Source organism: Lissotriton vulgaris, chromosome 11 (genome assembly GCF_964263255.1).
Source record: "Lissotriton vulgaris chromosome 11, aLisVul1.2, whole genome shotgun sequence".
NCBI lineage: Eukaryota > Metazoa > Chordata > Amphibia > Caudata > Salamandridae > Lissotriton > Lissotriton vulgaris.
This window is the reverse complement of record NC_141699.1, coordinates 615,172,221-615,186,238: the sequence shown is the minus strand read 5'-3', so window position 1 is coordinate 615,186,238 and position 14,018 is coordinate 615,172,221. Positions and strand designations below refer to the sequence as shown.

At 45.1% G+C, this 14,018-nt stretch overlaps 1 protein-coding gene across 1 annotated transcript in view; it reads left to right on the top strand.

Annotated features, from left to right (window-relative positions):
* Positions 1–14,018, top strand: part of SLC9A9 (solute carrier family 9 member A9) — a 3,064,289-nt gene that overhangs the window by 1,604,624 nt on the left and 1,445,647 nt on the right. The window contains exon 11 of the mRNA XM_086943725.1: positions 1,552–1,663. Within this exon, the coding sequence (XP_086799851.1) occupies positions 1,552–1,663 (112 nt within the window). The remainder of the gene's footprint in view (positions 1–1,551; positions 1,664–14,018) is intronic.

Genomic DNA, 14,018 nt, shown 5'->3' with positions numbered 1-14,018 from the left:
ATACTCCCATTTCTCTATGGGAGCTTGTCCTACGGCCCTAAACTGGCCGTAGCACAAGCTCCCATAGAGAACTGGGAAATCGTGTTAACCCCTGCTCCGCATGCCAGGCACCTCAAGGTACCTGCCTCTCAGTGTAGGGATGAACAGGGGGGGGTACCATAGATGCCCTTTCAGCCCCCAACTGGAGGCCCCCTGACTTGCTTTCCGACAGGCTTTCCAAGTCGGAAAGCCTGGCATGGAAAGCCTGTCGGAAACCAAGCATCGTAATCCAAACTGCGGAAACGCTGTCCGTTGGGATTTCAGTCTCAGACTGGAGTCCGTCGGAATCCAGTAGGCATGACCAGCCAGTTTCAATTCCAACCACCTAAATTGAAATTAGGCGGTTGGAATTGAAACCACGATGAAGTTCGGAAAGCCTCTGACCTGCGGTTGGTGGCTTTCCAGGCCTCATCGTAATTAGGCCCATAGTGTTTGCCTTTTTGTGTTTTACATAATGAAGTGTTCCCTTAAAAATGACTTGTTATGCATTCCCACTCTTGTACAATGCAATATAGACCGTTTGGCAGACAAAAGCAAATTAAAGATTCAAATAGATTTTTTGCTATTTGTAAGAATTTGTAAACATGAGGTTATGGTGAGTCAACTCTGGATACAAAAATACTGTAATGTTTAGAAGCGTAATCTTTTATGTAATGCATGAAATTGTTTTGCCTTTGTAAGGGTAGTTATGTAAAACATTTATTTGGCTAACAGACTGAGTACTGGAGCAGACGCAAAGTCCCACATCCCCATGTACTACCATGGTCATTCACTGGGTTCTGTAGTAAATATAGATCGAAGTACCACATCTTAATGAAAGGGGGAACATCCTTTACAACGCGGATGTTACACCGCAGTACCCTTACGAAGCAACTTTTACAACGCAAGTTGTAACAACGAATTGCACTGGGGGGCGCTCCAAGATAGTAAATAGTTTAATTTACTATCCAACTCCTTCCCTATTATCCACGGGGACTGGAGTTGGAATAGTAAATTAAACTATTCACTATCCAGCCCCCAACAACGCAAGTCGTGGTAACGATTTGCGTTGTAAAACATGCGTCGTAAAGTACTGCAATGTAAAACATCGCGTTGTAACAACATACATCCTAATGAAAGATACACCGACTTTCCTTCAGCATGGTGTCAGCAAGGTCTTAAGGGTTCAATGTAAAAAAAACAAGAAATGTCAATATCTGATAACAGCAAGTTCATAAAGTACTATGGGCTAGATAGTAAGTTCAGAAAAAGTCAATAGTCCAAAATCGCAACACAGTAGTAATGGTCCGGGTATGGGCAACTAAAAGAGAATAGTATAACTCCGGTTTGGAGCTTGTTCTACAGAGATTAGTAATCAGGAAATGAATAAAATTACTGTTAGGAACCTGCATTTCTATAAAGATCCTATTTCCTTAATGATTTGAATTCCATAAAAAATTATTGTTTCTTGTAAATGCAATTTGAATGCATTTTCTGCTCATGTTTTTTTTTCTTAACAATTATACTTAACAGGCGGCCATTTTTGTTGCACGAGCTTGCAACATATATCCACTTTCTTTTATCCTGAATTTGGGACGGAAAAACAAGATTCCGTGGAATTTTCAACACATGATGATGTTCTCAGGCAAGTTTGACTCATGTAACAACATAGTTCTACGTGTCTTCCCCTTAATCTTTATCCTCGTGAGTCTCTACAGCATGTTCGTTATGCAAGGTGATGGTCATATTGAGGATGGTCTGGTATGCTCAAACTCCATATCTTGATGGATACGGTGTCAATTACCAATCACTATCTAATGAGAGCAGCACAATGAACTGTGAAGCTGCTAAAGCTACTCCTATAACTAGTAATACACATGGTGAAATACAGGCTTCCTTGGGATGTATTGCATATGTCCAAAACAAAGACTAGCGATGGTTTATTCACTGTGCACGACTGCTGAATGAGGAATTAACGGTGTCCCAATCAGGAATAAAAAATCACAAATGAAAATTCCAAAACAGAGGCTGAAAATGCAATCATATTTTGAGGTTAAATGCAGTTTATGCTTTCAATTTCCATGCAATCTATTAGCTGACTTTTTGAAAAATCAAGTTTGAAACTGGGCAGAGTTTGTAGTTGTGTATGCCTCTGCTGTTATATGTTTAATGTGGTGTGGCAGTACTTTAGACATTAATGGAAGATTTGTAGCTTAAGTTAATAGTTTCCAAATATTTCTGGTAATTGTATTATTTTGCACATTTCTCATTAGTATCACCTCAGGGTGCTGTCCAGGGCCAGAAAGGGACAGAAAATAGGCCCGCACACAATAATAAAAGTGGCCCTCATAAGAGAATAAAATAGCTAATAAAGGGTGGTGCGCATTTGCAAATCTGGGTGGTTTAGAAATTGTAGTGACACTCTTTATAAGTGTTGTGCAAGGTATGGAAGACTGCATTGGGGTATGCTTTCTGCAAACAATGTTTGTTCTAATATCAGGTAAATCAACAAGAAAAACCAGCCCAACAGACCTTAAAACAGGCCCACAAGCAGCCAAAAACCGGCCTACGCACTGGCCTGTCAGACTATCACTTTTGACACTGCCTGGTTGCCATGAAGACCAGTTCGACCCTGATGCTGTCTTGCTCAGCAATCTTATCTTCATGTCATGGGCTTGATGATTCTGTCACAGCACTGGGATTCGGACGCATCACTTTCAGCTCGCTGCATTTTTCAGCAGCGAGAGTTTAACTCACTTAGGGCCAGATGTATTGCCCTACCAATTTGCGAGTCGCAAACTGCTTCTTTTTGCGACTCGCTATTTGCGATTCGCAAATTGGAATGTACAACATTTTCCTAGACACTGTTTGTGGATCCTAATGGGGTCGCAAATTGCCTGCCTATTGCATGCCTCATTAATATTCATGAGGCAGGTGCAATTTGCGACCCCATTAGGAATGGCTAGCACTCAGGGATAGTAGCCTGCTGGTGTCAGCAGGCCACCATGTCTGTGACTGCTTTTTAATTTAAGCAGCTAAAAAAAATGCAAACCGTTTTCCTTACAGGAATTCGGGATGCATTCAAAAAAGAAAAATGAAACGTTTGTTTCATTTCTTGAGGTCAGGCGCCACTGCCTACTCTTAAAAAATATTTTTGCATCCATTCACAAAGGATGGGGACCCCTTCCCATTTGCGAGTGGCTTACCACCTACTTGAAGTAAATGGTAAACTGCAAGTTTTTTGTGGCCCGCAAATGCGGTTGCAAAACAATTGTACATTCCAGTACCCTTTTGTACATGCCAGGACCCTTTTTTGCGGTCGCAAACGGGGCGATTTCCCATTTGAGACTGCAAAAAATGGTAATACATCTGGCCCTTAGCTTCCCCGCCAGCAACGTGGCTAGACAGCCAGTAGTACACTAGTCTTATGACGGGGATATTCAAGGTATCTATGTCTGTGAACAGCTGGCCGCGAATATATCCGTCTTAACTGTAACTTTATTGCATTTTCTTTGCTTCATCATTTGCTCCAGCATTGTCTACAGGTACAGGTTATCAGTTTAGTCTGCATCGAAAAATGTGGCAACACAAACGCCTTTGGAAACTACTCACAAAAATGTCTCTTGGCCCTGATTGCAAGCGGTGACATTTTCTATTGGAGCGTGAACAAGCTTGGATTCTGTCCGAATGAATATTTAATTTTTGGGATCTTTGCCATTTGTCTTGACAACAAGAACGATTGGCAAGAATATTTTTGTATATTAGTATTACATTTTATTTCTTGGGATTGAATGCCAGACGGTCAAATCCCGTTGAATACATCTACACGTCACTTTCATATAGCAGAAACCGCCCCCTTGTGTAAACCTTCATACTCCTGAGCTTGTTTAAGTGGAGCCCTTAAAGTTGTATGTGGGCAGCCGTTAATAGCATAATGTTCCTGCAGCACTTATGAGTCACACAAGAATAATGCTTTATTTATCTTAATTGCATTTAGATGTCAGCTTACTGTGCCCTGCTTGGCACAACCCCCGTTCAGATTATCTTTTGAGCATGTGTCCTCTGTTCGCACTTCAGTCATTATGGTTCTTCAATCTTTAAATACACATAAAACATCGATTTAAAATGTCGGTTGTTTCTTTTGTTGCTCACTGAAAACATGCCTATTCAAGTGCATATTAAAGCGCCTGTCCCCGAGCAAAGTAAAACAGCCTTGCCAATGCCTTTTCTGGTTGTATGATCGCACATAGGTACCACACCATTTGTAATGCTTATTTTACATAGTTTCGTTAAAGTTAAATTTAGAGCGCAAGAACAAAAACACACAGAGTATTGTAAATACAACGTATTTTGTTGGTTGCATTACTGTTGCTATTTTTTTTTTAAGTGTAAACAAATTATTTTATGGCTTGGTGAATACTTGGGGACACAAGCAGTGTCTCTTGAACATACCCTATGCCCTAGGTTCATTTCAGGATGAAGGGTGGCTGCTGGGTAAGGCACGCTCCTTGTTTATAAGGATATAATTGGAAATAAACAGTGAGTGAGAATGAGTGATTATGGTATTTATGAAAAATGACAGCCACACTGGTGTGGTATCTTGCGTTAGGACTACCAAGTATGGTATAAGACCCTTCTCTATCAGTGCAGTGAGACTGCAGATCTAGCAAAATAGGTGTCATTTGAAAGTAACCCTGGGCGTATTACTATGCTATGCTCGCGGAGCGTGCTTAGTTTGCGCTACTAGGAGCTACTCGAATTGCATGTAGCACTGTGCAAAAACGCGTAGCGGGCATTTTTTGCTTGTTCGCGGTCCTCAACGTCAAGTTGGTGACCGCGAGCGAGCAAAATCAACATCCTGGCGAGTCATTTTCTGCAACATCAAGTTGCTGATCGCGAGCGTGGAAAATATACCTCCCGGCGAGATTCTCAATGCGGGGAGGTCAGGTTTCTCATTGCGAGTGGTCGCGTATGCTCGCAACTGCTCGCGATGAGAAACTATCAGTCCGCTATGAGAAAGCTGCAGCTCGAGTACAAATCTAATCGAGCGGCAGAAAAGGACCGCTTGCACTGTGCAAATTGTTGATTGCAATGATTGCACAGTGCGGACAGGCATCCGGCACTGTGCAATCAGTGCGAACAGCATTTTTCCTACCGCACTACGCAGTTCTCTTAGCTACGCATAGCTCGCGTAGTTCAAAGTGCACTTTGCGTAGCTACGCGTAGGGCTACTATGCAAACTACGCCCAGGGTTATTTGAAAACCACACAAAATGTTGGATGGTGAATGACTTGTCAGAGACCAAGTGGTAAATTGTTCCATAGCCGCGTAGTGATGACGGAAAAGGCACTGCCACTCATTCGAACCTGCCTAACAAGCGAAAACACTACAAGAAGTGGACTAGATTGCAGGGGACAGGAGGTAATAGGAGATAAATCTTCCTAAAATCCATTTGAATTTGTAGCAGAGGTCAACCCCACGTCGTGGTGGAATTCTGTACCAGATAGTCGCAAAAAAGGGCTCAGTAAAATAGATTTGAATTTTGAGCTAAGTGAGTTCCACTTTTACAAGAAATGCCACAATATGTTAGGCTTACATGCTTAATGTCCGATTCACAACTTTGTATCACAAGCAAATTGAATATGAGTGCACTAAAAGGGGATCCTTTTTCCAAAGTATTGTTCTCCTGTCCGCCAGGTTGGACTGAATGTTTTGCTATAATATCATTCCTAGCTAACAAATAAATAAATTTTCTGAAAACAAATGACTTAGGGGGTTATTTAGAGTGTGGTGGACATGGTACTCTTCCACAAATCTAGCAGAATACCCTGTCTGCCAAACTGACTTAACTGAAATTTATAGAGTGCGGAGCCACATCCCTAGTGGTTTTTGTATAAACTGATTTTCCTCCCATTCTTTTTACATTTGGGTCGACCTGAATAGCTCCTCTCTCCAATCTGTAATCAAGGGAGGAGCCTCACGCACACGGACACGCGCACCTATGGAGCTGGAGCCTGTAGCCGAGAGCTGAGAGCCGGGAGCTGGGTTCCGGTAGCCGGGAACTCGTAGTTTGGGCAGGTAAGCTTGAGCTTAAGCAGCATAAGGACCGCTATCTTGCTGGCCCATCCCGCCCCCAGATCACTCGCCCTTCATCTCCCCAGGAGCGTAGGGGTCATCGAGCAGCACAACTGTAAGGCTGCACGGTAATCTCCTGATTTCTGCGCCCTGATGCTCTGAGGCTCCGAGCGCCACCGCCAAGCATAAGAGGGGAGACGCACGCACGAGGCTGCAAGTGACCGGTGGCAGCCGGTAGCGAACAGCAAGCAAGCAAGCCAGCTGTACCTGACAGCACCTGCTGTGGGGTCGAGTATGCTGCAGGGAGCCTGCCCCTTGCGAGAAAGAGTACGCCCGCAGACTGAGCCGGACCGAGCGAGCAGACTCAGCGGGGGCTTGGTCATACAGAGAAGACGGTGAGACTTTGAGCCTGTGAGAAGTCGCTGGGGGGGGCAAGAGAGAGTGGGAGTGAGGGGGAGTCAGCCCAGCAACCAATTCGCCAAAACAGCCAAAAATGCCCCCGCGGTCTGTCAGAATCTTATAAAAACAGCATAATCCACTAGTCATCTCTCCCACAGACAGACAAAGCCTCCAAATAAACAAAAAGACAAACAAACTAAGAGAAAAAACATATTTCGCAACGGAATCTCCCAAAAAAGCAACCTTTTCCAAAAATTTGCGATCACATCTTTAGTAAAACCTTTTGCTGCAGCACCAGGTTGCAAGGTGGGTGGACAACAAACCCATCATGAGGTCCGGAAGAACGAGGGGGGAGGAGATAAAAGAAAAAAAATCATCATCCAATCCTAAAAAAAACCAAAAAGAAAGGGAATGGGAATTGGAAATACAAACGGATGCCCCCATGGCATTGGTCATGGAGGATAACAGCACCCCATCAGGAACCGTGCAGGGAGGAGTGCCCCTTATTGAGCAGAGGCAAACCAATAGTGACAAGCAGCACGCGTCGGGAGCCACATCACGGGGTATTGCAGCTACCTCTGGATTCTCAAGCGCAAATTCAACCTTCAACAAAAAAGTCAGAGTCCGCCCCGCCTGCCGCTCATGATGGCGGCAAGAAGGGCACACCATCGGCACCTACTAGGCACCACTCTTGCCCAAATAGTAGCAGACGGGCATTGATCACCGTCTTCCTAAAAGTGGCCACAAAACTGTCAATAATAACCAGGAACGCAACGACCCTAAACAATTCAAACACTCTAAATATACCAATCTCAGCAATGACACCAATGACGGCCTAAGTGAAGCCGTATTGAATACCTCCCAGGAAAGGTGCATCAAGAGTTGCAACAATGAAACAGTAGAACTTTGGGAAACTGGACTAGATCTTAAAATAAAAAAATAAAAAGCGAAGCCCACAGCCCCCAAGTTCGAACAATTAAACCCCTTTTAGAAAATGGTCATACCCACAAAGTCAATGCCATCAAAGCACAAATACACCACCATCCGCACACCCCAGAACTACAACCGAAGGGGCAACAACAATTGTTACTCAGCCACAATGGAAATTATGGCAACAAAGAAACCATTACAATACATAAGATAAGCACAGGCATTCTAAGCCCTTTCGGAAATACACACATGCCGCCGCCGGCCCTACTTACAGACGACCTTGTCAAAGCAAATACCAACAAGCAAGACCAATTTGCCTTGCCACATTATTCATCAGATTCTGTTCATCGAAGCAGTAGAAAATCATTGCTTTCTATGCAACATAATGACTAATTTCTTAATTTCAAAAATCTTGAAAATTCTCCCACGGTGCCGCAGTCGCAAAAAAGGGAGAAAGTATGTGAAATTCCAGTTCCTCTGGACTACACATCTTCGGAGCATCCACCACTACAGGAACAGGTAGCCAGCCCACCACCCTCAGCAGTCTGGCTCCATCTGTTAATTACTTTGGACATCATCAGCAAAGCCATGACTCACCATGCAGACAAGTTAGTTGCCCAAGTGGATCTTCTGAACATTCTAGCTATTTACGTTCAGGGGGTGGAACAAAAGCTGCAAACCCTAAATGAGATGATCAAGAGGGTGCAGCAAGATCGAGAAACAAGTTACCTAATGAGCCGCTACCACTGCACCCAAATAATAGACCAACTAGCAGTAGTTCCAAACTTAATGTCCGAACTACTGGGGGTCGCCAGGGACACCTCAGCAAAGACTAATTCACCAACTGAGAAACCCAAAGAAACACAACAGGAAATGGATCAGGTTCACCCTAGTCCCCTAAAAGAGCATAATGAAAAAGCATTGGGGCCTAACATAGCTCCAATACCCGAAAGCACAAAAATATTACAACTAAAAACAGCTTCGGGCAACACAGGCATCCCGACCAGCCCACTATTAGATCAGTCCAACGAGCAACTTGCAAAAGAAACAAATGCTACAGCTCCACTATCGAAGCGGGAGAGAAAACGCCTAAGAAAGACTAGAAAGGGAAAAAAACAAGACAGGTACCGAACGTAAGCAGCACCAAGAAGAGCTAGATGTGACTCAAAGTGAAGATGACGCAACAACTACAAATACTGAGAAAGCAAGCCTTGAGGTCGACACGACCCCATCTATCAATAAGCCCACCACCTCAAAAATCCATAACCAATCTATAATGAACATTCGCAGCCAGCAAACGTATACAGTATATTTAAGCCTGTTGAAAAGGAAGAGAAAAGGCACACAACATCTCAGGCCACTCAAATCCTAAAAACAACTCCCAGACGCAACATGACAGAACCCGTTAAAACTAGCTTAAATGATGTACACTTGCCCAATGAGGGAGATAGTAAGGACGGGAGTTCCCTCGACATAACATACAGGAACCATATGGAAAGCGGTGCTCCAACGACTGCAATGAACAACTATACACCACCTCAAAATATTGCATGCAATGCTCAGAATTTCTGCCCGATCACCCCGGGACAACCCACAGAGGAAAAGCAAACCAAAAAGAGGCAATACACCGAGCTGGTCTCCTCCGACATCATTAACATCTACAACAATAAGCTGTACTTCATCCCTCATTACGTATCCAGGAGAATTCACGATATTCTCAATAGAAACGTAATATTAAAACTGCTCAAAGCACTTCCTTCTCTGCGTCCTATCGAAACGGGCAATCTTGAAAGTATAGAATTTAGACCTAATACCGACCCATCTGGCCGAGAAATCCCCACAGCAACCTTCTCTGACAATTCCATCACAGAGCAAATCTGGCAGCAGCAGGTTTCATTTGCTGAATGGGGTATAGCATTTAAAAAACTAGTTCCCCCCGCTACCCAACTCCGTTACAACAACTAAATTCACCAGAGGGCTTGTTGAGAGGCGTGAAAGGCCCAGAACAACAAAGCCTGAAAAAGGGCACAAACCAAGCAGGGGGGAAAATTACCATAACCTTCGCCCACCCCGAAGCAGGCAAATACACCAGGAAAAGGAAACTGAATCCAGCCGGAACCCGCCAATGTGTGGCATGTACAAACTCAACCAAAGCTAAAACAGCAGACAGCGGGTGTAACATCTGTTCCTGGAACGTAAACGGCCTAAGCCCAAAACTAGAAGATCCTGATTTCATGGAATTTTTTAAACAGCACAATATACTCCTCCTTCAAGAGACATGGCAGACAAAATTTTTACCAATAGTAGGATACAAAGAATACCTTAATCCGGCCAAGAAAGACTTGAAATACGGAAGTGCTAAAGGAGGCCTCTCAATCTACGTCTCGACCCACATCTCATGGCAGGACTCGGAAGTAGATTTAGGCACAACATGGATATTATGTATCAAACTAACGGCCTCTAACTTCTTCAGCTTACTAATACTGAACATCTACATCCATCCATCATCCAAACAAATTAGATCAAATATCGATACCCTAGTAGCAACATTGGACACTCGAAAACGTGCTCACCCACACACCAGTATTATTCTATCAGGAGATTTCAACATGAATTTACAAAATTTCAGGTAAGAAAGCCCAACAGGCCATATTCTACCTAGCAAACCACGTGATACACACAGTAACAGATGCGCATCCCTGCTGGAAGAACTATCATTTGGTGTATTAAACGGACAAGTAACAACAGAGAGCCTCCCAGCATATACTAGGGTTACGGTGAAAACATGCTTAATCATTGACTATACATTAACAGACCTAGACTTTCTCCCAATTATCTCTAATTTTGAAATTATAGAAAGGTCAGAAAGCGACCACCATCCTCAAACCTTCACTCTACTCTTAAGCAGGGCTAACCCAATAACAACGAAAGTGATGTCCCAACAAATTAAATGTTACAACCTGAGACGTTTAATTTGGAAAAAGGAAAACATTAGTGACATCATGGCCACTTGCACTGCCCTTTTGGAGAGTCTTAAAGTCGAACCATCATGAATAAAGGCCTGGGAATCTTTTGCTCAAGATCTAAACATAGAATTCTCAAAACAAGGAAACGGCCGCAAAGCAGGTACATCAGCAGGGGCAGGGTGGTTCACCAATAGTCTAAGGAAACAAAAAAAATCAACTGAATAAACATCTAAGGCAATTGTGAACTCGAGGCCCAGAATCCTCTCAGGATATTCTCTCACGAATATCAAAATTAAGAAAAGACCTAAAAAGAGACTCCAAGGTAGCTAAGAAAGACTTCAGAGAACATCTCAGGACAAAACTCCTCCACGCCAGTAAACAAAGAGACTCCAAGCTCTTTTGGGATATAATTAACCAGCTATCAAAGGGCAAGAACCGACATTTCAACTCAGACGTAATGGAGGGCACCTGGAAAGCACACATTGATCAAACATATAACGACATCCCACCCTCAGGAGCTACAAATCTTGGAAACTTAACTGCACGAATAGCTCACAACATATCTAAGATTGAACTGCCAGAACTCCCCCCGCAGATTTCACAAGAGCAGGTCCTTAAAATCAGAAAAAACCTAAGGCCTGAGGGAGCTCCAGGACCCAACGGGTTGCCAAACGCACTATTTAGACACGACCCTTTATTTTGGTCCGATCTCCTAACATCAGGCACGGTTCCAGAATCCTTGAGAGGAAGCATCCTAAATCCCATATATAAATCGGGCTCACGTTCAGACCCGGGCAATTACAGATTGATTGCATTCGTCGATAGTGAAGCCAATATTTATGCCTCGAACCTGGTGGGAGATTTAGAAGACTGGGTGAGTTCAAGTTCAAGTTCGGGCATTTATATTGCGCACTACTCACCCAGAGGGTCTCAAGGAGCTTGGGAAGGGGTTCATTATTTGTCGAATAGCCAGGTTTTAAGTTCTTTTCTGAAGGAGATGTGTTTTTGAGTAAGGCGGAGGCGAGTGGGGAGTGAGTTCCAGGTCTTGGCTGCCAGGAAGGAGAAGGATCTTCCTCCCATGGTGGATTTTCGGATGCGCGGGACTGCGGCGAGGGCTTGATTGGACGATCTTAGTTGGCGGCGGGTTTGTAGAAGGACAGTCGAGTGTTGAGGCATTCGGGTCCCAGATTGTAGAGGGCCTTGTGTGCGTGGGTGAGAAGACGGAATGTAATTCTTTTGTTGATGGGAAGCCAGTGAAGGTCTTTTAGCTGTCCGGTGATGTGATCTTGGCGAGGGATGCCCAATATGAGTCGCGCTGATGCGTTTTGGATGGGTTGGAGTTTTTTCTGTAATTTTGCTGTGATTCCGGCGTATACTGTGTTACCATAATCCAGTCGACTTGTGACCAGTGCGTGGGTGACAGTCTTACTTGTCTCGAGGGGGATCCAGCGGAAGATCTTTTTGAGAATGCGAAGTACTTTGAAGCAGGAGGATGAGACTGCGTTGACTTGTCTGGACATCGAGTGAGAGGAGTCTAGGATGAAGCCAAGGTTACGTGCATGGTCTGTGGGTGTGGGTGCTGTGCCCAGAGCGGAAGGCCACCAAGAGTCGTCCCAGGCAGAAGGGGAAGATCCTAGGATGAGCACCTCCGTTTTGTCTGAGTTGAGTTTTAAGCGGCTATGTTTCATCCATTCGGCTACTTCTTTCATGCCTTCGTGCAGATTGGTTGTGGCGATGTTGGGGTCTTTGGTGAGGGAAAGGATTAATTGGGTGTCGTCGGCGTAGGAGATGATGTTGAGGTTGTGTTGGCGCGCGATGGATACGAGTGGGCTCATGTAAACGTTGAAGAGAGTGGGACTGAGTGGTGATCCTTGTGGAACTCCACAGATGACTTCAGTAGCCTCTGAGTTGAATGGGGGAAGTCGGACTCTCTGAGTTCTCCCAGCTAGGAACGAGATGATCCAGTCCAAGGCTTTTCCTTGTATGCCGATGTTGCTGAGGCGTTGTATGAGGGTGCTGTGGCAGACTGTGTCGAAAGCGGCGGAGAGGTCAAGTAGAATGAGGGCCACTGTTTCTCCGTTGTCCAGAAGTGTTCGGGTGTCGTCTGTTGCTGCAATGAGGGCGGTTTCGGTGCTGTGTTTGGCTAGAAATCCGGACTGAGAGGGGTCGAGGGAGTTGTTGGATTCAAGGAAGGCGGCGAGTTGGCTATTGACGGCTTTCTCAATGACTTTGGCCGGGAATGGGAGGAGGGATATGGGTCGGTAGTTTTTAAGTTCAGAGGGGTCTGCTGTGGGTTTCTTCAAAAGGGCGCTGAGTTCGGCATGTTTCCAGCTTTCTGGGAAGGTGGCAGAGTTGAACGAGCAGTTGATGACATCACGGAGATGGGGTGCGATGATGGAGTGGGCTTTGTTGAAGATGTGGTGGGGGCAGGGGTCGGTTGGCGATCCAGAGTGGATTGAGTTCATTAGGCGGATGGTGTCTTCAGTGGTGACTGGGTTCCAGGTGCTAAGGATGATAGTTGGCGGAGTAGGATCTGAGGGGGGTGGGGAGCGTTGATTGCTGGGAGTATTCTCGAAGCTGTTGTGGATGTCGGCGATTTTGTTGTAGAAGAAGGAGGATAACGCATCGCAGAGGTCTTGGGAGGGAGTGATGTCGTTAGATGCTGCGGTGGAGTTGGTGAATTCTTTTACGATGTTGAAGAGTTCCTTGCTGTTGTGGGTGTTGTTGTCGAGACGATCCTTGAATGCTGATTTCTTGGTGGCTTGAATCAGTTGGTGGTGTTTGCGGGTGGCTGCCTTGAGGGTGGCCATGTTGTCGGTGTTTGGGTTTTTTCTCCATGTTTTCTCCAGGGTGCGGCATAGCTTCTTGGATTGTTTTAGGTCATCATTGAACCAGGGAGCCTTTTTGCTGGTTGATTTGATCTGGTGCTTTTTCAGGGGTGCTAATTCGTCAGCACTGTGGGTGATCCATTGCTTGAGATTGGTGGCCGCTTGGTTTGGGTCCAGTGAGAGGGTGGGAGGGTTTTGGTTGAGTGAAGTGAGGAGTTGGTCTGAGGTGATTTTTTTCCAGTTTCTCCGAGGAATAGGTTGTGGGCGGTTGTGGGTCAGGGTGGTTTTGTAGCTGAAGTGAACACAGCTGTGGTCCGTCCAGTGGAGAGCTGTGGTGCGGTCGAAGGAGATGTGCTTGCTGGAGGTGAAGATAGGGTCGAGCGTGTGTCCGGCTATATGGGTGGGGGTATCAACAAGTTGTTTGAGTCCGAGGTTGGCCAGGTTGTCCAGAAGGGTGGAGGTGTTGCTGTCGTGTTTGTTTTCAAGGTGGTAGTTGAGGTCTCCTAGTAGGATGTAGTTCTCGGAGGCGAGGGCATGTGGACTGATGAAGTCAGTGATGTCTTCGCTGAATTGTGTACGGGTTCCTGGAGGCCTGTAGATGAGGGTGCCTCTAAGTGTGGTCCTAGGGTCGGTGTGGATCTGGAAGTGGAGATGTTCGGCGGTTGCAAGATTATCGTCGGAGCTGGTCGTGATTTTGAAGATGTTTCTATGGATGATGGCGATGCCACCTCCTGTTTGATTGGTGTGGTCTTTTCGGATAATCTTGTAAGCGTCCGGTATGGCTTTGGTGATGTCGGGTGCT